Source organism: Manis pentadactyla, chromosome 10 (assembly GCF_030020395.1).
Source record: "Manis pentadactyla isolate mManPen7 chromosome 10, mManPen7.hap1, whole genome shotgun sequence".
NCBI lineage: Eukaryota > Metazoa > Chordata > Mammalia > Pholidota > Manidae > Manis > Manis pentadactyla.
The window spans coordinates 115,213,703-115,236,822 of record NC_080028.1 but is presented as its reverse complement, the minus strand read 5'-3'; the positions used below and the strand labels follow the sequence as shown (position 1 = coordinate 115,236,822).

General features: G+C 39.9%; 1 protein-coding gene across 4 annotated transcripts in view; it reads right to left on the bottom strand.

Moving 5' to 3' along the window:
- TMTC2 (transmembrane O-mannosyltransferase targeting cadherins 2) overlaps positions 1–23,120 on the bottom strand; it is a 402,329-nt gene that overhangs the window by 232,636 nt on the left and 146,573 nt on the right. For 3 of the 4 annotated variants that reach the window (XM_036890026.2, XM_036890024.2, XM_036890025.2), the window contains one exon: positions 5,734–6,304. The exons of the other annotated variant lie outside the window; for it this stretch is intronic. In XM_036890026.2, the coding sequence (XP_036745921.1) occupies positions 5,734–6,304 (571 nt within the window). The remainder of the gene's footprint in view (positions 1–5,733; positions 6,305–23,120) is intronic. 4 annotated transcript variants of the gene reach the window in all.

Genomic DNA, 23,120 nt, shown 5'->3' with positions numbered 1-23,120 from the left:
CATTTCCAAATATTAACAGTCTATCGCAAGCATTACAGAAACTTCCAAGGGCACTCGGCTTCTATTACCACTCAACTTGATTTAAATTACTCAGCTTGAACTTAAACTGCAACGAGAATACAGACATTTCTTAAATCAGCTAAGCAAAGAAGCCAACCTGTGGGATTGAAATACCTTATTAATCTTTGACTTTCTGAATTGTAAAATATTTTTGAACCTCGGCTTTACTCGCAGTATTATCTGGTTCACAGTGTTGGCAAGCTGTTCAGAGCTTTAAAGCACTGCAGGTCATGCACATTAAACGTTACAACAAAGTTTATTGGGAGCAAATCCAAATTCATTTGTAAGTGCATGACAAATAGCCCTCCATTTTCAATAATGCTAGGAAATACTGTGATCAGAATCCGAGTATCTTGCTGTTATCTGCATTCTCACAAAGTCAAGTGTAAGGCAAACAAAGGGAAAGAAAATAAGGAAGTGGAAACACTGCTTGAAGTAAAGTGGCACAGATGTGATTGAAGAGAATCAGAAGCAGCAAACATTTCGTTCAGTGCCCTCGACAGGAGAGTCACATCTTGAGTAAAACCACAACCCAGTCTAGAAAGAAAAGAGACAGGCCATCAGTGATAACAGATCCCACCAATGTCACCCCCAGCAGCTAAGCAAATTAAAAAGCACATGCAGATTCAACGTGCAAATACCTGTAGGCTATGCATCTGCTTTTCATCCTCCTCTCTATACGGGAAGTCACACAGAACAGTCAGATATGCAGAAGCACGATGTTTAGTATCTCTAATGTTCCAACAGTGATGAACCAAAAACTTTCCGTGGAACCTAAGTCCACACCTTCAGAAGCATTCTCACCATAAACTCTGTTTCTTCTAAGTGACTTGGAAATATGGAATTGTGTGTGAGTTTGGAGCTGATTGCTACATCCTGATGTACAACTAAGCTTAAGTAATACGCAAGACAAAGGTGAACTCCTTTCTCTACAGGCAACCTCCATAGTTCTCATGCTGCTTAGCATTAAAATAACAAAGTTCTTTCTACACAGAGATGACTTGTTTTTCAAAGTGGTAATGCCTCTCATTTTCCTCTCCAATAATATGGTCTCTTTATCTTGTTTACATGAAATAGAGCCACAAAATTTAATTAAAAAAAAAAGGAAGCTGTCCAGATAATGCACATCTTGGAAGCAAGAACAGTAAAACAAAGGTAGTCATCTTTAGAGAAATTATTAAGAGATCAAACTCAAAGGGCTTCATTTTTCCAAATCATCTTGGGCTATTGTTAGAATTATTACACTGGCTTTCAGATTTCCTTTTTTTCCACCTGTAACTGAGTAAGTGATTATGAGGCTGATAAAGGGCAGAAAGATGTTTCCACATTAAAACAGTTAACAGATGTTAAATAAGCACAGCAAATAGCCACTAGGCAACCAATAACTGATCCTGGGTAAGTAAGAAAAATGCTGCTTTGCTGATTTTATTACCCATGTACCTCCTGGGGTCATGGGGGACTTGTAAAATATTTTGTGGGCAGATAAAAGTCTAGCATTTATTTGCAAGACTAGTTGAAGTGTATTCAAGGGTTTTTTCCCCTCCTTAACTTTGACCACATAAAACTAAGTAAGTGAAAGTCATCTAAGGAAGGCTAAAACAATCATTTGGTGAGAGGTCAAGAAAACTTAGTTTTTTTATATTTTTCTGACATAATTTTCTGACATTTTTCCAATCCCACCTTCCAGACCCCACTGAGTAGGAATGAAATCTTCATTGTATAAAGGAGAGAGTATAGGATTTCACTTGAACATTTCAGGCACATAATTTTCAAAGGAAAATATTAAGCAAGTGTGAATTCAATAATATACTGAGCACCTACTATGTGCCAGATGGTTTCCTAGATACCAAGGATAATGTAGGAAACACATTAAAGAGAATGTTGAAGCTAAGAACTAGGAGTATTTGAAAGTTTTGTTTAAAATAGTTAGGAACACTAATTTTATTCATTCACATTTCTGAAGATTTTGTTTAGTATTTTCTTACAAAGCTTCCTATTGACAACCATATTATTTCATGTCATATTCAACCACATTATTTCATAAGTCAGATTACTTGCTCAATAGCATGTATCAAATAAATATGTTAACATTTTTAGCATATTCATAACACTGCCTCACAGATACAACACCATACATGTTTTTTAAACACTAAATAAAATATCTGTGGTATGTCAACTACTTGCTATTTTTCACATACTTCACCAAAGGAAAAAAATGAATAAAACTTTCATACCTCGTTTACAGAACTGCAAAAGCCTAATACATAATATGGACATGTGCATCATTTGTATGCCTCTCAGAAGTCAAAAAATGGCAGCCAAGAATTCTGGCCAAATTTAGCCATCCCAAGGATTGTCTGGCACAGACTGGGTTTGTTTTTAAATTAGCAACCAATATTAAATAACAGGAGATGTCATAGAAAAACCCAGATGCTTGTCTTAGAAAAATCAGAAACCCTACCAAACTGAAACCTGGGTTTTCCTACTAAAATAATGGGATGCAGAGGCGTACTAACAGTAGTTCATAACCTCTAGTTTACCTCAGTCCCTTCTGCTGGCCCTGGTTCACATCTGAGTTTGGGGGCCAGGACGGATGGGAACTACAGAACCCAAATCACCAACACTGGGAAAAAGCACCTGAGTGTGATTGCTAGGAGAAAAAGATTACTGAACAGACAGATTGCTCCTCTGGTCCTCTACATGGTTCCCAGCTTTGAGAGGACCACCATTTTTAGGTTTTGAGTATTTGGCCAGTCCTCTAGTTTGCATAATGGAGTTAAGCATTTGTGCACTGGAGGTTTCTGCTTATATATGTTATGTTTTAATAGAGCAGGATAGTTTATTTCATCTGGCAAACCATGATAAATATGATTCAGAGTTCATTGTTTAGATATTTAAGATAATTATTCCTTTAAGGTTGAAAAGGACCTTCTGAAGTCTTTTAACCCACTTCCTTTAGAGTCCCTTCTAACTCCCCCTGGAGAACAGAAATCCATATATTTTAAAGGTAGAATATAGAATTTTCTATAACTTCCACATGTAATTCACGCCAGCATTTACAAGCCCCAAAGTCATGCAAGTCTAAGTGAATGTTTTTGCTTAAATACTCATGCTTCAGCTTTAGTCAATTCCTAACTGGGCTTTCAAATCACTGGACATTTAAAGACTACTAGAAGTTTGTCTTTTTGGCCTTCTCTTTCCTAAGAGAAGGGATTACTATTTTCATTGCTGTTTCTTCTTTCCCTTCCACTATTATGCATCAGGTGCCTTCCAAATACTGGGCACCCAGCTCACACTGAACACCTAGGCCACCATTTTCTATCATCTTCGCAACATCTCTAGGAGGGGACATTAACTACCTCCATCTCCAGAGGAAGAAACAGGTCCCTGAACCAGCACAAAGTTCCCAGGCAGTGTGAGTCAACATGCAATCCCATATTATTTTCTTCTCTATGTGCAGTCATCTAACTACATCTGTTTTCTCTTCACAGCACAGTAAAAATATCACCAGGCACAAATATGTACCCTGGTTCTAGTGATTCTCCCATTATCTGGGTGGCCTTCACATCTCCGGTTCTGTACACTTCAGAGGGAAATGAGGGCACTGGCAGAGATGGCCTCTATGGTTCCTGACAAACCCATAAAATCTGTTACCCTAACATCCTCATTAAGCTTATGGGCCCAAAACCTGAGAAGGAAAGAGAGCGAGCTAAGTTGAGAGAGTAACTATCAGATGGAGGGATTTGCTGCCCTACTTCCCCTGCCCACAAGCAGTGGCTGCCAGACAGTCTGGGCAAGTTTCCATCTGGAAACATCTCAGGGCACTGAACCTTCAAAGTATTAAGTCCTTTCCCAGAGCATGGGGGACTTCACACCCTCTACTGTTGAAAGTTCCCTTCCCAGTGGCATTTCTCATTTTCTCAAGCAGCAGTTACGTGGGTAAGGCTGCCAGATTAAAATACACGAAGCCCAGTTAAAGTTTCATGTCAAACAAAGGATCACTTTCTATTACAAGTATGTCCCAAATATTGTATGAGACATATTTACAGGAAGGAGCTCTATCAGCAACTTTATCTTTCCAAATAAGCCTGGAGAACTGAAAATTTCTCAGAAGAGAACTTCAAAAGGTCTTAAAAGCAAGTCTTGAATTGACACATCAAAATAATTTCCTAATTCAGGACATGGTAATATGCAAATTCCTAGAAAAAAAACGCAATGTTTCACAGGCTATCGATGCAAGGTGCTGAAACACCCAGAATCTAGTCTCAAATAGATCTCAGTCTCCATAGGACAAGGACCACAATTTATACCTATTCTATCTGTATTTCCAGTAAAACAAGAAAACTTGCTATTATTGATAACATGGTTTTAAAAGAACACAAAAGATTTTCCTCCCTAAATCTCCTTGAAAGAATACTTAAATGATTTGAAATTAAGTGCGTAACTTTCAAACCATGTTGTTTTCAAGCATCAAACTATCTAGCCAGAGTTTTCTTTTGAAGTTTCGACACTTAATTGAAATCCAAAGAACTCCATTAGCAACTTGGTACTTGAGTTCTAGCTGAAAAGGTTATGCTTTCCCGCAGAGAGGAAGCGCAGCAGTAATTACTCCACCTACTATGTGAAAAAAAAATAGTCATTAAAAAAATAATAAATAAGTGTTTCTTCTTTCCACTTTTTGTCTTTACTTCATTATCTTCCCAATTTGATTTTAAGTAAAATTGGAAATGAAGGGGGAAGAGATAAGAAACCCTGACAGCTTGCTCATGGTAAAATCCTAATTCGTCACTTACGTTTCCAAAGGGAAGGAGGAACGGACCCATAACATGGCTGAGATTTCCAAACACTGGCCAAGTCCAGGCTTTATTCTTAAAGTCCAGGCCAAGGGGAGTTTATTGTGAATGAGGGAAAATGTGGAGATGGGAAGGAGGCAGTTTCTCAGGACGCCTCTGTCCACACAATGCCTTAATACTGTAGCAGAAACGGCTCAGTTCTAAACTGCATGGGATCTGAAAGTGCTTCTGTGACCTTCAAACAACATTGCATTTGAAACCGCTAAGGGAAGACAGAAGAACAAGTACTAAGCCGTGAGGCAAAGTTCTTAATTGGCCTCAGGGCAAAACTTACAATAACCACTTTCTGTTTTGACTCCTTATACCTACAATGAAAAGGTGAATATGATTCATTGCTTAATTATTTGAGTTTCCAGCATACTGCAAAGAAAGGTTGTTTTCCAAAGTCAGATCAGGAAAAGTAATATTAACAAATGGCAGAGGATTTCCCTTCTATAGAGTCTAACATCTAGCTCTATTATCAGTGGTGATATATTTACAAATATGCATTACAGGTAATTTACTAGATTATAGAGAATTTGGGCAGAAATAAAGAATAAATAAAAATATATAGGAAGGATGTATAATCTTTACAAGGCAAAACTGTCCTTCTACTCCCTTTGAAATCATGAAAACAAGAAACCTGAAAAATAAAACCATCCGAGACTGAAACCCGTTATTAGTAGGAAAAGGTCAAAAAGGGCGCTTCCACTCACCGAAGATCAAAACGCTAACTTATTTTAAATTCTCTTTGAAGAGAAACAAATTCGCTTTAAATGGTGAGAAAGCACCAAGCAAGATTACGCAGTAACCCAATGCTCCCGTGCCCACAATCACTTACTTTGTAAATGGTAGGTAAGATCTGTTTCATTTTCAGCCTGTGAAAGACAAAGACATCATAAACGGCCGAAACTGCGAGAACAGTCACTCCTTGTTCCTTCCACAACATACTGCATCCTGCGCACAGTCCCGTCCCCAGGAACCAGCCCCAAGTGCTGGCGGAGCAGCCTCTCGTGGAGCAGTGTTTAACGTAGCAGAGCAAGGACAGGAGAAAGAAGAGACTGGCCCCGACATCGGCCCGTCCCACGATCCCTGCCACTGCCTCCGTGTGAATGGGGTGAGAGGCGAACAGCAAGCCGGCCACGAAGGTCCAGCATCCGTCCCCAAGCAGGATCTTGGAGAAGCTCGTGAAGAGGCCGGTGACGGCCGCGTGCAGCAGGACATTGACGAGGTGGTAGCTCCAGGGATTCAGCCCGCCGACGGCATGGTTCAGGCGGAAGGACAGAGTGCAGAGTGGCCGGTAGGACTTGTGGCTGCCACTGTGGGTTAGAAGAGTCCCCCAAAAATCATTGTAGAAAATGTGTGTCCATGGAGTTTCTGGGAGAAGGTCCTGATTAGTCTTGATAGCACGGCTGAAAAACAAAATGTTTCCAAAAAAAAAAAAAATCAAATATAAAATACAGAAAGGAAAAGGAAAACTAAATGACAGTGTTTAGATACTGCCTTCTCTGGCATCTCTGTTATCATCCAGCTTTAGGATGGATTCCAGGTATGCATGATTAATGCAAATGAGCCTATAAAAGGCTTTACACATAAATTCAGATCCTCCCCTTAATGCCTACTAACACTGCAATTAAGGTTTTTTTCTCAAAAGCTTTCTTCCTTGTTTAATAGAAATACATTTGAAGAGGAAGTGCAGAGCTTCCATCAGTGGTTTAAGGTTAATGCAGCAGTTGCCAAACAACTGCCCTAAAAATCAGGTGGTTTATTGGCTAAAAATGCAGCGCCCAGGTGGGTGTGAGTCCTGAGAATCTGCAGTTTTAAGCGGAAGAGTCTCAGCAGATTTACTCACAGCTAGGACAAGCCCCCTATCATAAATCAATTTGAGATGGAATACCTGGGGGTCTCGTTACCAGAGGTTCTGATTCGGTGGGTCTGGGGAAGCACCAAAGATTCCACATTCCTTATAAGCTCCCAGCTAATGCTAATGGCTTGCCTGTCTTTGGACCACACTCTTAGCCACAAGGGCCTCGAGAGCTGGAGATGGCTCCCCAACTACCCAAATGCTTCCTTTCTTCCTTCATTCTGGAAAACCTTAGCCTTTCCTCCTTCTGAACCCTCACAGGACTATTATCTGTACCAAGGGCTTTATGATGGCACTTCACGGTCTCCTGCTTTTGATAATTAGTGCAAGTTTTGCATGCCTGAGAGTTCCAAACAGACTTCAAGAAGGGGTAACTTAGTGTTTGCTGAGGACCTGCTACCTGCCAAGCACTGGGCCAGTCTCTTGGGCTACATCTCGTTTAATCCTTAGAGTAATGGATGAGGTACATATTATCTATGCCTCACAAGTGAGCAAACTGTGGTTGAGAAAGATTAATTAACAATGGTTCCAAAGTACGTAAGCAGGAAATAACAGGGTGAAGTTTCATGGCCCACGTTTTTTCCACTATGTTGGGCTGCCCAAAATGTGCTCCACATACCACTGGAACTGTGTGATAAGATATGCAAACCTTGTAAGAATTTTAATGGTTATTTTAACGTGCATTTGAAAGGAAATTTAAGGATCAAATCAAAGCGGGATTTCATAGATGTTCACTCACAATGAAACTGTTAAAAAGTCAATGTCATGACAAATATTAAAGAATCAACATTACTGGTATATGTGAACAAGGTACAAATGTTGAAGGTGGCATATAAATAGCTGTTCAGAGAATCCCTTCTCTACGCCATTATGCCTTCAGAGAACAGGGCGGTGCCTTGGGTCTTCTGTATCCTTAGCTCATCTCCCTCTCTACTTACACAACATGAAAGAGGCACATGGGTTAGAAGGAAGTAGAAACGAGATATCTGAGGTACCTACTCCATAACTAGGTAGCTCTTGCCCTGTCTGATGTGAAGGCTTTCTAAGGGGTGGGGCATTTGTGTATCTGAAGAATATAAGATTGGAGACTGCCGTGATGATGTTTACCTCTAAGCTCCTCTACTAGGTCTGCCTTCCAACATAAGGCAGGTGGGATCAAAGGCATTTCCACATGAATATTACCAAAAATAAGGCTGGCAAAGCTTGGATTGAGAGGACACATCCCTGAGTCCCAGCTCTGTAATTTACTGAGTGTCTTTAAAACCAAGAAAATGTCACAGAGATTCCAACAGATAAAGAAACCCATCCAAAGTGACACAGCTGATGGAAATAGCACAGTTAGTATTGCACTTGGGATGAAATGACTGGGCAATGCTGGTTTTCAATTGCTTCTCTAAATTGCTATCCAATTAACCTCTCTGAGCTTCAGTTTCTGCAACGGTAATGGTTTTACCTTGAAATCACTTAACAAACACTTGTAATTGTTCATTTATCTTCTGTGTAGAAAAGCAAAGGATACTGTTGGGCAGATACGTGGAGACCAAGTACAAATGATATTGGGGCTCTGTTAGCTGCTGCTGTTATTATTCTACACAGACTGGGGTGCAGTCTACAAAAGTCCCTTGATCTTATTAAAGTCAGCTTGGCTTACAACTTCTGAAAGCAGGTGCATTTGGGGTTAGAATTAAAATAGACATCAACACTAGTTGATTATCTGCTCTGTACCAAACCCCTGCTAGTCCTTTTGCAAATTTGCCTACTTATGAGAACTAGTTGACTTATCTAGATGCTCAATAATAAGGCAGAATTTCCCTTAAAATCGTATCTTAAAATAGTACTCAATGTGGCAGAGACAGACAGTTGTACTCCAATGTCTATTCTCCCCTTTTCCCATACTCATAGCTCTTCTGTTTTTAGCTGGGTGCATGATCATCTGGAAAAAAGATTCTATTTCATATCTTCTCCTACTGCTAAATAGGGTCATGTGACTAATTGTTGGCCAGTGGAACAGAAGTATACTGCTACATACTACATCCAGAGAGTGTCCTTAAAAGGTTAAAGCCGAGCATTCTTCCCCACTCTACACATACCTCCTTCCTGATGGGATAGAAATATAATAGCTGGAGTTCCAGCAACCATCTGGACCCATAAGGTATCCTTAGGAATAGAAGTCTTACCCAGCAGAGCAATAAGACTGAAAAAAACTGATGGTGGACCTTACCAGCCTTGGGCTAAGTTCCTTCTCACTTTGTGAGTATGAGAAATAAATTGCTATCTTGTTCAAACTGTGGTATTTTGGGTGTTAGCAAATTGCAGCTGAACCTAGCTATTAAAGAAAGGCTTTGTTACCAAAAGACTTACTATATCACAGTGGTTTGATTTTTCCATTTTAATTTTTATAATTCTCTGTGTATTGACTATGCATTAAATAAATTTCCATATAAATTGGCTTTTAAAATATTAGAAGCAGATGTTATTCTAGATCCATTAAATTAAGACACCCTGCTATGACATTCATCAAGAGTCCAACCCAGAAGTAACTGCTTAAGACTTGATAGGAATTAAAATTTAAAAGAAATGTGAAAAACTGCCAAAGTGCCAAACCGTGTTGTCAGACCTGCTGTCAAGCAATTCAGAATGAAAAGCCCACTGGCCTCTACTAAACATTAACCTAGATATTGATGTGAATTACTCTAGTATCTTTGCACCAACACTCGTACTATCAAAGTCAGGGCAAGAGACGACTCGACAGCAAAGCACTCTGGGACAATGAGGGAAGCTGGAAAGCTCATTTCGTTTAGAACAATACCAAATGTTGAGCCTTTCAGTAGCAGGTCCTTATAGGATGGAGACCCATGTTCCCCAGACCAGATTTTCTACATGCTATTAATTAGTTCAGCTCCATAACCAACTTTCTGAGGAGAAAAAACAAACCCCCCCAGACTTTCAAATATCTGTTCAAAGCTGCCAGAATTTCTTTTATTTATAGCAATAAATCTAGTAATCTGTAGCAGCCAACAAGATTTTTGTCTAACTCTCACAAGAGTTGCAAAACCAAGAACAAATTTCATAATGAAATTTGAAAAAGCTTTGATGAGACTCAGGCCTAAATTTACACTGTGGATAAATAAAATTAAAGGGCAAACAGTTTTAATGAAACAAAGTAGAAGTACAAAGGCCTGCCTCACCCATGCACAAAACATACTGTCCTAGACAGGCTGCAGTACGATGAAATTCTCTTGCAGGTGTTACCTGCTTAGGCAGGCTTTTATTTGATCAATGAACATTATGGCAAAAGAACATGAAATGAGACTAAATTGTACGGGGCTTTAGTATATAAGTCATGTCACACATGCAAGTCAGTGATAAGAGATGCATTACACATCCCTCATATCATATTCAGAAAAACAGGAACCAAAAGGGCTTAATGGAATCTGAATAATCTGCCAGAAAAATGGGAAGTAAAGGTAGTCGTATAACACTACACATAATAGATTTTCATCTATTTGTATTTTCTTACATGAGTCCAAAATGGAAATAATAAAATCCCTTCTGCTTTTTTTCAGCGAATGAAAAACCTTAACTCAAAACAAAATGTCATGCTGATATAATTTCTGAGGTTTCTTCTGTGAATTGGTATTGAAAATTCAGAAAGACGCTAAGGAATTGGGAAATGTTCCACCCCAGGAAAGGTGAAGAACATCAGAGCAGCAGATGTGAAAAAGAAATCATTGTAAGCAGAATTCTCCAGAGAACACACAACTGTCTTTTGAAGCAAAAAGATCCCATCTCTCAAGTCTTCATGGAGGTATTAACCTGTTCCCAGTTTTGTTCGTTTGTGGCTCTTTGTTTTTGCTGTCTTACGATTTTTCCTTTAGGAAATGCTGACAAAGGTCAACAGGACCGTAAAACTGATGAATGGTGTGACCCTGCCATCCCCGCCGTCCTTGTGTACGTTTCTCTCACTGCTATTTTTCCTGTCCATGACCTTTTCAGTCACAAGCTCCCACATAAATGATGACCACTAGTCCTTCAGAGCAGGAAGGATGCTTAGAGTCTTCAAACAACATTGGCATGGCATGCACGTCTGAACGGTTCTCAACCGTTACCCTGAAACGTAAGGAAACGCCAAACTTAAATTTTAAAAAAGGACAAAAAAAATTCCTTTTTAAAGGATGGGTTGAAATTTGTTCTACAAGAGAGAAGAAAGAAAATGTCCTTTGTTAACCTGCTGGGCTTCAGCACTACCCTAGCGTGCCTCTACACGACCAGGCAGGGCAGTGAAATACACTAGTCGAGAAACCGGATTCTGAAGCCAACTGAACTAGGGTGCAGGGTATCTCACTTTTCTCACCGTAAAACAAAGATAATAACTGTATTTGCCTTTGAGGGTCATTGTGAGGAGTAAATGACTTAGTTAGAAAAAGCACATTATGTAATAGAACGTGTGTATGTAATACAATACAGGTTAGTTGCTATCGTTATTAGTAGTATTACCATGAACCACAAAGAGCTGATGTCAGCTGTTAATGCAAACACAGGGCATATACCATGCAGACAGCCTTCAAAAAGCTATGGATCATCACCGTGAGTATTTCACTTCAAATTCCTTCAATTCTTAATGACATTCTCAAAATACTAAACATTTATGAAGTCTTACCTTTGGTCTTTAACACATTACTGTTCCCATTCTCCTCCTGTCTTTCAGACTACCTCTTTCTTACTGTCCATGGCTAACATCTCCTTTACTCTCTTCTCCCAAATGCAGCTCTTTCTTTCCTGGTCTGTCACCTGATCTTTTTCTCTCTATACTTCCCACCTGTGGTCATCATCTCTGACACCTGCAACTGAAGAGATGCTTTCTCCATCTACACAGGCAGCCCGGGTGCTGCTCAGGAGCCCAGGCTTCTAAATCCCTAGCTGATATCCACATTTAATAGAAGAAAAAGTAATGAAGTCCTGGTTCCTCTATTAACACGAGGCACGTCGCCTTTGGACAGTGAGAATCTCTAAAGCTAAGCTTCTCCACCTGTGGTTGGTAGATAATAACACTTCTCACAAACTGTTGTATCAAGTATCAAACAAAGCAGTGTTAACCTAAAATGTCTGAAAATTACCCAGCCTTGTATAATGGACCCTTGCTGGTTTTTTGGACCCATTTTAGTTAACAGTGTTCTGCTCTCAGTCCATGAGGAGGGGGAAACTACCCTTACCTCCTGATGAAAGGTCATCTATGATTTGGCCAGTTAATGTACCATATCCCCCAGCCTCAGTCCTGGCCACCACAACTGACATGGCAGCAAGCCAGATCAATCAGATAAAACAGCCCCAAAGATCTCTGAGAAAGGACATCTTCTCTTGATAATGAAATCGGAGGGCAGTTAGAGATTTGCCTGAAGGCAGAGCCTGCCTGAGAATGCAGTGACACAAAAGAACCCAGATCAAGGAGACAGAGAGACAGTTATTGGTGCAGCTGGATCTGTCATGCCTGAAGCTAACCATGTTAAATAAGCCAATAAATGCCCTTTACTCATAAATTAGTTTGAATTGTTATTCTGACATCTGCAACCAGAAAAAAAAAGTGCTAAATAAAATAGCACTGTGTAATTACCAGGAAGTACTGGTATCTGCCCTTTCAGTACCTTAAGCTTAGTAACACAGAATCCAAATGATTTTCCTCACAAACCATCTCCTTTTTTAAACAAGCCCCTCATCAAGTACCAGCCATGCTTCCATCAGTGACATCGAGCTTCTGCATGAGGTCCTTCTCTACTCCTACATCTATTTTCAAATTGGTTAAGGATATTTTAATATTGTTCAGGACTTCAGAGAAAATCCAGCTCACAAGCTTCCCTTGACTCCGACTCTAGCTTCTCTTTTGTACCGTCCTCGCTCAGGCTTCCGTTTCCTGCTCATTCTGCTTAGCAGACCTACTGACATGGCCTTTCCATTTTTCTCCTTCCTTTGTTAGGCTGTAAGTCCCCTCATGGAAGGAATTATGCCTCACGTTTTCCCCCAGTGCCCAACCCATATTAGGCACATAATAAATATGTGTTAAACTGAACTAAATAGTTACCCCTGCCTGCTTTCACTCCCCGTCCCCGTGATTCATTACACATGCTGTGGATAGAGAAACCTCCTGAAATATAACTACCACCACCACTCAGCTCCACAAAAATCCCTCATCATGCCCTATTTCCTACCATAATAAACACCCTTCACAGCCTGGCATTCACAGCCATCCCCATTATGACTTCTAGGCCAATCTCCCATTACTTCTCCACATGCATCTTAACCTCAGCCAGATTTCCCAGCCTCCAGGGCTTTGCTCAAACCGTTTCTTCCCTTCCTCTGCCTGGACTGCTGTTCTTCAACCAGTGACATTTGTCCAAATATGCTTCAATCTCCTGTGCTCATTTGTGATGCACAGCCTCCCAGTCTTCCCTGGTTATTGTGCAAGTATACTTGACTTTGACACTGAACAATGACATGTTCCCATTGAGAACACTGCCTCATTACCACAATTATTAGGGATCTTAAATGAGATGCGTAGAGGACATTTCAGAGAGGGGAGGAAAGGTATGTGTTGGAAATGGGGCACAAGTGATTTTCATATTCCATCTTCCATCCCCTATTAAAAACCACCGCCCAATAAAATGGATTGATTCTGTCCTAAGAAAATTATTCACTCACTCATCTATTCATTCATTCGGTGAAGGGCCAGACACGAGAGAGGGCACTGCAGATAGAATGGTGCGCAAAGCAGATTCACTGACTTTGACAGACAGCCTAGGAGAGCAGGCAAATACACGTACAGGCAATTTCACTGCAGGATGAAAGACACTAACACAAAATCTTTCTGTACGGGAACAGAACAGATTCCAGACAGGCTTAGAGAGCCAGAAGTTTCCCGGAGGACAGTGTGTCTACCCATGAAAGGAAGTAAATCAAGGACTAAGGGAGACACTGACAGGTTGATGGTCAATATTTTCAAAGACCATGAAGCAGAAGAGAAGGTGGTTAAACTTGAGATCTGAAAAAATACAATAGGTTAGTTTGGCTGGAGTTAGGCTTGAGGGACGGAGCACCAGCAATCACTGACATTACTCTGCCTTGTACTATTGTCCCTGGTGGGACGGAAAGGAATTCGGCTGCGTATCAATCTCCCCAATGGGCTTTAGGTTTGATTGGGCTATTGTCTTGTTAGAACCTGTTTTTTTTACCTCCACAATGTACTGTTAACTTCTAAGAAGCAGAAAGCATCTTATTTATCTCTTGGAACCTAGCACACAGTAAGCATCCAATATGTAACAGAATAACTAAATTCTAATTAGACATGATTGATAATGGTAAGTTGTATTCACCTTTTAACAAAATTCTACATTGCCTTAAGTATATGTGGAGTGACCACTTTCATCTAAAAGTAGTTCAGTCACTCTGGGCACAAACCTCTGCTCACTCAATGATAATTAACTGTGAAAAACCATCAGGTTAATTGGCTTACCCAAATGTCTTTGGTACTCATTTGCCACTTGCCCTATAATCTCTTCATTAAAGTCTCTCTTTAGGGATAAGCCATTACATTTAGAAAGCTCCAGTTACTATGCAAATACTTGGCTAACAGGGTAGGGTAATGAAAGAAATACTGTAACATCTAGAGCCTGGCTTAGTTTGAGATAAGCAGTGTATTTAAGATTCTGAGGATCTTAAGGTAGGTGTCTTGCTAATGGGTTTTAGCCCCAGGCAAGTTCACTATGGATTCAGTGAGAAGGAGAAATGACAATGGAAGTTCTTGGGGTAAAAGAGTTTATTACCTGGCTTTATTCTCTGGAGGCAGGCCGGTAGGTCGAGCACTAGAATCACATCTGCATCCAACAGTCTGCAGGTCTGTAATCCTCCTTCATCTCTACCTCCACCCAGAGCCCTGGGCAGAGCTCTTTGGATAGTGACTCAGTCAGGAATAGCTTATTGCCTATAGGTGTGGAAGCAATAGCCTAGCAGTAGGCCAGTTACATCATCAAGTAGTTTAGGGTCAGATGAGGATCCTGGCCACAGGAACTTGTATTTTCCCCACAGTAGGGAAAGTAAATTTCAACAGAGGATTCTGGACTGGTGGGGGCAGGTTTCCAGGTCCCAGCAGAAATGGAAGGCGCTATGCTTTAGTCATGAATGTGTCATTACACATGAAATCCATTTCTAAACTCACTTGTCTCTATCTTGATCTCCCCCTGTTGAATGTAAACACTGCAGTGACAGAGATGATGACTTCCTGTGCAACTGGCACTTTTTAAGAAGTAGTTTAAGCTGTCACCCTAGATATTGAATAAAAAGAGGCAGTGGGAGCAACAAAGAGCCTGCTGTCAGCCATTCATGGGACAGGGACCCCACGGTAACTGCTTGCTTTGTGACAAGGTGAATCTAAGGATGCTCAGCATTGTATTGAAAGGAATAGTCTTAGTGGACCCCTCTTCCATTCCCTTGGTAGTTTTTTCTAAAAGCAATAAAAAGAGCTTTATGCACTACAACTGACACAGCAACCCTTCCCTACCCATCTCTCCACCCACCCACCCCCAACAAAAACAAACAAGAAAAGGAAACTTCAGGTTAAGTGTGGCCCCAGTTACAGCAGAACTAAGCCCAGAGCTGCTGGAGACTCACTCTCACAGAGCTTCCCCGGACGAGGCAGCCCCCTTCTCATCCGCCGTCTAGGGTTTGCCCACACTCTTAGTGGGAGCAAATGAGGAGGAGGAAATTTGGTTAAATATTTTTCAAGTATTATTAGTTCCTCAGATAAATCAATGCTATCATTTTCAAAATTTCTAGGGGGAACATCCAATAAAAAACTTTACATGACCCTGTAAACTAGTTAATAATCCATCGAAAAGAAAGTTGATCATTTAAAATTAAAATTTCATTACCTGAAGATGTTTTTAAAACTACTGATATGAAAAGAATTTTGCAAGATTAAAAAAAACCTAAAAGCATGAGATTATCAGGAAAACCACACTCCCAGCATTTAATTTCACTTTCTACCTTAACATTAGCTTCTTAATACCTTGAAATATTTTTCATTGCCTAGCAATTTGCATGGTGAAAATAATATTAATTTTCTATACAATTATTTGTGTACTATATCCATAATATATCATCCTAACATAATAAAACACTATAGTTACAACTCACCTCCCTCACACTGTACTAAACTCCATCAGAGTCTCAATTTAAAAGCTTACTAAAAATATGTTTATTCCTGGTTTTCCAAACTTGAAATTAGTAACACTAGAAGGGGTATAGGAAGCTTTATCACTCCCAGAAGTTAATTCAGGTATATGAGCTACTTTAGTATACTACTTTATATAATAATTTATGAATTTTAGTTTCATAGGTTTTCATAAATGCATTGGTCTGTAAAAAGATGATTGTTTTTTATTTTTATTTTGTTTACATATGATATTGTTTCCCTTACAAGGAAGTCTTTAAGTGTTAGTGATATGTTTTCAAGTATGACTGGCCCCTTCCAATATTTTTTACTTAAAAAAAATTACAAACATTTGGCTATTTTTAAAGAGAAGAAATGAGTTATCAGATTATCGGGTTTTTTTCTGTGAAGTTCAAAGCTTTCAAAAATGAAGGATTCTATCAGATACCAGATTCCAAGAGACAGAAGAGAAATGTAACCATGAAGATTCCAAGAACACCCATTTTGGCATGGTTTTCCATGTCCTGTTACAGGATGAAAGAAGACATAATCTTTGTGCTTAAAGATTTGATTATCCAAATGCACTCTAAATAGGTAGAAAATAAGCTGAGAATACACCTCAGTTAAAATGCTTGCCTTCACACATAAATGGGTCACATACATTTCAGAACAGATAAAGTGCCTGGTAGTTTCCCCAATTCCTAAAGTATTACCTCAAAAAAAGAAAATCACATTCTTGAAGAGGAGTTATAATCTTCACTTAAGGTAAAAAGGAAGAGTTTCTTCTGGCTGTGACTCCACATGTGCCCCACTGTAGATAAAGTGAAGGTTCCTGTGGCCAAGATTCTGACCTGGCCCTGGTTGGCTAACTCACTGCACACGTGTGGGCAATACATTGTTATTGATGCTATATGAAGAGCTCCGCTCAGTGTTCTGGATGACACAGTGACACTGCTGCAAGGCTGCAGGAGAGCAGAGCAGAGGCTGGAGTGGTGGGAGCACCATGGACAGAGACTGAGACCACTGTGCAGGTAGAGAAGCCCAGAGGCAGAGACCGGCTTGCTGCCTGGAGACTCGCTCTGAGTGGGTGGGATTCTAGTGATTGACCTGCCACAATGGGAATTAAGTTGGGTGTATACCCTTTCACCCCAAGAATGTTCCACTGTCATTGTTTGGTCTCATTGAATCTATAATCAACTTGCCTGGGGCTGAAACCCACTGGCAAGACACTCCTAAGAGTTCTCAGTCTGAGCACTGTAGACCATGTGAGTCAGGGTGAAATTTTTAAATGGAGAAACTAATAGGCTCCAAGAAAACAGGTGCTGGGAGCGGAAAGACATGCATGCTTCACTGTCCAGATGTGTGGCTTATCTGTTATCCTAACGCCTGTCTTCTCTGAATGAAGTCTCAACCAAATCATCTTTACCCATGCCTCTCCTTCAGCCAAAGAGCTTTAGCTCCTTTTAGCCAAATGTTTTCAATGTCTTTCAATTCTTTTCTACTTAAAATTTCCATCCTGTTGCCAATGTATCCTTCATAGGTATTCATATTATAATACCAACTTGCATTTGTATCATGCTTTTACATTTTATGAAAATGTGCTCATTTTCATGACTATCTTGAATCCTTGTCACCACCCTATAAGTGGATGTGGACAGAGGTGGACATGAGAAGCTAAGAGTCTGGCCAGGGACAATTTTACCCACAAAGATCAGAGCCACCAATGATAGAATCCAAATCTTTCTCCATCTACTGTTCTCCCTATGCTGTGAGCTGAATTGTGACCCCCACAGAATTCTATGTGGAATCCCTAATCTCAGTATACCTGACAATCTGACTGTATTTGGAGATCAGGACTTTGAAGAGGTAATTAAGTTAAAATGAGGCTGTGAGGGTGGGCCCTAATGCAGTCTAACAGGTGTCCTCATCGGAAGAGGAAATTTAGACACACCGATACTAAGGGTGACACAGGAAAGAGACCCGGTGAGGACACAGGGAGAAGCCCTCCGTGCAAGACAAGAGGGTTCAGGGGAAACCAAATCTGCCTACGCCTTGATCTCACACTTCCACCTTCCAGAACTCTGAGAAAATTAATTTCTGCCGTTTAAGCCACCTAGCCTGTGGTATTTTGTTACAGCAGCACTAACACACGAATGCACCCTCTACTACACACAGAGACCGTCATATGTAATTACTTACGCTATCCTGTTTTCTCCTTCAGAGCTCCTGAGAAACTAAGTTTCATACAAAAGCCATATTTCTCCAATAATGTCTACTGCTACGTGTTTGATGACAGGGGTTGAACTGCTTTGTGAGTATAAATAGGGTTTTAAGAGGTATCTTATTCTTAGTTCTGCCAGGACTTGTGTTAAGTCCTTCACCAGAGAAAAAAATGCCCTGATGGGACATTAACACTAACTAAACACACATCACAAAACACTATTGCTGCTTCATAGTTACACTGAGATTGACAAAGCTTATAAAGTGCACACACATTATCTCACTTTGTCCTCATAATTCTACTATAAAAGAGGAAACTAAAGCTGGATGGGTTAAGTTCCTGAAAGAAGCACACATTCTAATCAGAGGCAAAGGAAAGCGTGAACACTGTTCTTTTTAACCTTCAAAGCAGTTCTGTTCCTCCACATGTACCATAAATCTCCAAAGAGAAGTGTTTGTAAGACAATTTAAAAGTAAAATCCTAGCCTATTATTGCATTTTGTCTGGAATCCATATATCTGCCCTCAAGACTCAATAAAGCTATAAAAAATGCTCTTATACCATATTCTTTTAATTTCTGCATTTCAAAAAGAAAGTCCTCTTTTAACACCAAGGGGTCTTAGAAAACATGAGTCAAAAGGTGTTAGTTATCTTCCAGTGACGGGTGACAAAGGCAGTTTCATGAAAGCCAAAAAACTAACCTATAATTTCATATTACAAAATCTAACAGAAAACATATTCTGCAGAAATTCTGCTGCCTGCATCCCTCTGCAGCTATAACATACTTACACACGTACATCTGAGAAAGATCAAACTCTGAACATATTGCAGTCACACACACACAACATGGGAAGTTTCAGCAAGGTCGCCTGTGATGACAGGATACACAGACATCCCTACAATAAAATCAGCCTCACAGCTAAATCAGAGTCTTTTTTGGACACAAGAATATGTGGTCCCTGATGAAAAACAGACAGGCAAGGAGGAAAACACTCTAATTTAAAACTAACACAGATGAGACTACACAAAATGCCCAAACATTTGGTCCACAAACCACCAGCGACTCTCTAATTTGTCATGGAAGGCAAGAAATATTTCATCTAAGAATGAGAGAAAGAGATATTAAATCCAGCATTAAAATTTATCGCATTCCAATATATAGTACTTGCTAATATAGATGTCACTCGTTGACCACACTTTAATAATCAAGAAATAAATTAAACTTCAGGAAGCCCAGACACTTCTTGCTCTGTAGCCCTCTAAATAAATCACACGGTAGGCACTCAAAATACATATGCTCAATATTAACTGAAAACTATAGGCCTTTTCAGATACCTTATTATGAAGAAATTATGAAGCACCAACATGTCCCTTTAAGATCCTTAAAGGTGTATTTTCCCCTTTTGCTCACCCCCAAATTCTCAAACTTGGAACAAAGGGATATTAGGTGTGGCTCCTTTAGTACTCTGTACTTGTGACTACTTAATTAGCTAACCTCCAGAAGGCTGGACATTGCAAACCCAGACCAGATCATTTTTATTCAATAGTGACCATAACTGTCTCCACCCCACATAATCTCTGTTATCCTGGCTATTGCCAATAAAAAGAAATTTTTTTCAACATACAAGTAACCATCCTAATTAAATAAATTCACAAGGCATGAAATGAACAGGCAGAACCCAAAGGTAAGACTGGAAGATGGTATTCAATCAGAGGAATCTAAGCATAACAGATCTAATTTTTCACTCCAATCTGTAAAAAAGAAAAAAAGATCTACATTCATCTTTTATCTGAAGCAACTCCTAAATTCCATGTTAAGTGTTAAACACACACACTAACAGACTACAGTTCACCAAATCATGATTCAAATTCCTCCTCTTGAACTTTCTAGCTGAATGATTCCATTTTCTCATCTATCAACAGCTATTCCTGGTAAGATCAAATAACAATTAAAGAAGAGAAGAGGATCACTCCTGACACAGAGTAGGTGCTTAACAAATGAGTGTCCCTACAGTGAGTCACCTCCCTTGTGATCCTGGACTCCATAAGGAACACCTTTTCTTCCAAATTTTTGGTCAGTACCACTGCATCCAGCGTTCAGTTACCAGTATCATTCCTCATTTATCCCAGCATATTCTCCAGGACCTCTGTTCTCTCTGCCACCACACCAACATGAAATTGTGCCTGTGTTAATAACAAGTTAAACTATTAGCCAATCTAAGCACACAGGAATGATGTTCACAACATTATAACTCATCTGGGAGGTTGGATGACAGCACAGCTAAGTGAGGTGAGCAAAAAGCATAACAGAAAGAGGAAACGGGCACAGCCGTATGTCACAGTGAACAGTCTAATTAGGATATTCTGGGAAGCAGTCTCTTTGGAAGGACAACAATTGCATATCATCAAGAAACTGGGCTTGGTATTTCTTTTTGATGAAAAAAGATGATCAGTTCTAACAAAACAACTATAATGTAATCTGAAAACTGTTTTTGTTTTTTTGGTTTTTTTTTAGCTAACCCAACACCTATTTGTTTCCTTGTACAACGTAGGAACATAATTACTCCAGGAAATTCCAATCACACACATGCACACATCATCATGTTTTCAAAGATGGCAACTTTTAAAAAGCAGCACAGTATATACTGAACTTTTTTTATCTTTGCTAATAAGAAATACATCAACATAATATTTGCAAATGTCTTCTTTACAGTCTTTATATATGCCAACCCTATCCAGGTAGGCAGTAAATAGGCTATATTTGTGATGGCTTGGAATAAAATCTAGAAGAATTTAATATCAGAAATGTGATCACCTTGTAATAAAAAAAGGCAAGGTTGTGTACTCTCTCAACGTCACTCCACTCAGAGCACAAATGGATTTTCAAAATAAAAAACTAGCATTAAAAGTTGCCTTGGGGAGGATAACAGAATAGGCACCCCCAAATGCTTTACTGGTCCTGTCCTCTAATGGGTCTTTCCTGAGGACAGTCCTAGAGAGAAGTTCAATCTTTCTAATGGGAATATCACTGTACTACAACTCTCCCAGGGCATTCAACACTTTAAAAAAAGGGACTCCAAACTGTGCTGTCTTTAAAAGGCAATAGGTCACTGGGATAAGTCATTTCTCAAAGCTCTGGTGAACTGGCACTCTGCTTTCAGTCAGCCACAAAGATAAGGCGTGCAGTTTCTGCAACAGAATTGCCTTTCTTTCATTTTTAATGCCTACCCATTACAGCACTCCCAAGAGGAGTCGGCAATTTACCCCTGGCATCCTCAATGGCTGGGACTGCGTGTATGCATGTGTTTTGACAAAGCAGGAAGGACAATCATCCATTAACTATCCATCTTAGATGAACATTTGATAAGGGCTCCCAGAGTACAACATAAAGTCCACTTCCCACTCACCCCAAAAGGAAAGAGAAAAAACAATAATTTCATCATTGTCGCCCTCAGAATTTAAGTGAAAATAAAGCTCCTAGAAGGGAAGGTATGTGTTTTCTATTTCCCATTCTGAACACGACACAGGTATAAGCATGTTCAAATGGCAGTGAATTCGTCTGGAATGTGAAAGACCATGGGGTTCACACATATAAAGATCAACAGTTGTTTTAGAAATCAACTACACCACATCTTAAACTTCTACATAAGTTCTAAACTGATCCAGGTGTTATCATCAGGGTAGAAACAGATGCAGTGTTAGCCCATTACACTGTGAATCCTGCACAACACTGCTTAATGGGCTCCACATGCAGAAAATAATTGTCGTCGCGGGAAGCGCACTCAACCCAAGGCCTAACTTTCAGACCAAACAAGGGTTTCATTACCTACGTTATGCTCACAAACAACTCCTTTGGGACTAACACTGTTTTTGTACTGATGATGGTGCATTAGTAGTTTCGAAGGAAGACAAGGATGGTGGGACAGTCATGCAACGTCAGGACCGCAAAGGTACGGCTGTCACAGAGCGGTAACAGCAGACACCAAGGCTGTCACCACCGTGAGGTCAGCACGGCCGCACCAGCCCATCTTTCCTCGTGAGTCCACCTGGACCCCTAAAGTGGCTAAAGGCGGTGGGGAAAATGAGGGGGAAGTATATACAACAGCCACCCTTACTGTACGTATAGAACTTTATGTGCATCATGTGATGTCACAAATGTTTTTCCCATCTGTTTAGTGAAGAAATAAAGACTGTCATCCAAGATCACAGAGTAAGACCAGAATTAGGGAAAAAAAAACAGAACTTCGGATCGTAGGAAAAAAATCAGGACTTTGGACCAGTGTTCTAAGTGCTGCTTCCATTCTGTAGTGTCTCTAGTAGAGAGATCTCTGCACTGGGGAGGCCTGTGTCCCCAATTCATTTATAATTCAAACAAACAAAAACAAAAACCTTAGGTTATTCTAGAAGAGTAACACATGATAAGGGAACACAGCTGTGTTTTAGTCGGTTCCTTCTGGTCCACACGACTTCTTTTGCTACAAACACCACTAAACTAAAAGGTCTAAATGATGCTAAGTTAGTACAGCCTACTGGAAAGCTGTCTGGAACAGACAGGATTTCACCATGGAGTGTTTGCATGTATTGACTTCTCTATTGACCAAAAGACTTAAGGTCTTCAAATAACAACTTCAAAAACAGACGATTAAAACAATGTCAAACTATTCTTTACAGTTTTCCACTTTTAGAATTCAACTCTGATGAAAATATATTGAATTTTTTTAACTCTACTGAGAAGTGGATTTCACGAATCACTTAATTGTGTATTTCTGGAACCATTTAATTTTTAAATCCATCCTTATTTCCTGAACTTCAGCTTTAGATTCATTTTGCATCAGGCAGACGTCAGCAGATGGTTAACCCCAAGGCAAACCAGGTACCAGTACAACTCACATTAAGAATAAAAGCTGCTATTATGACAAGGAGGCAACATATGTCCAAATCACAT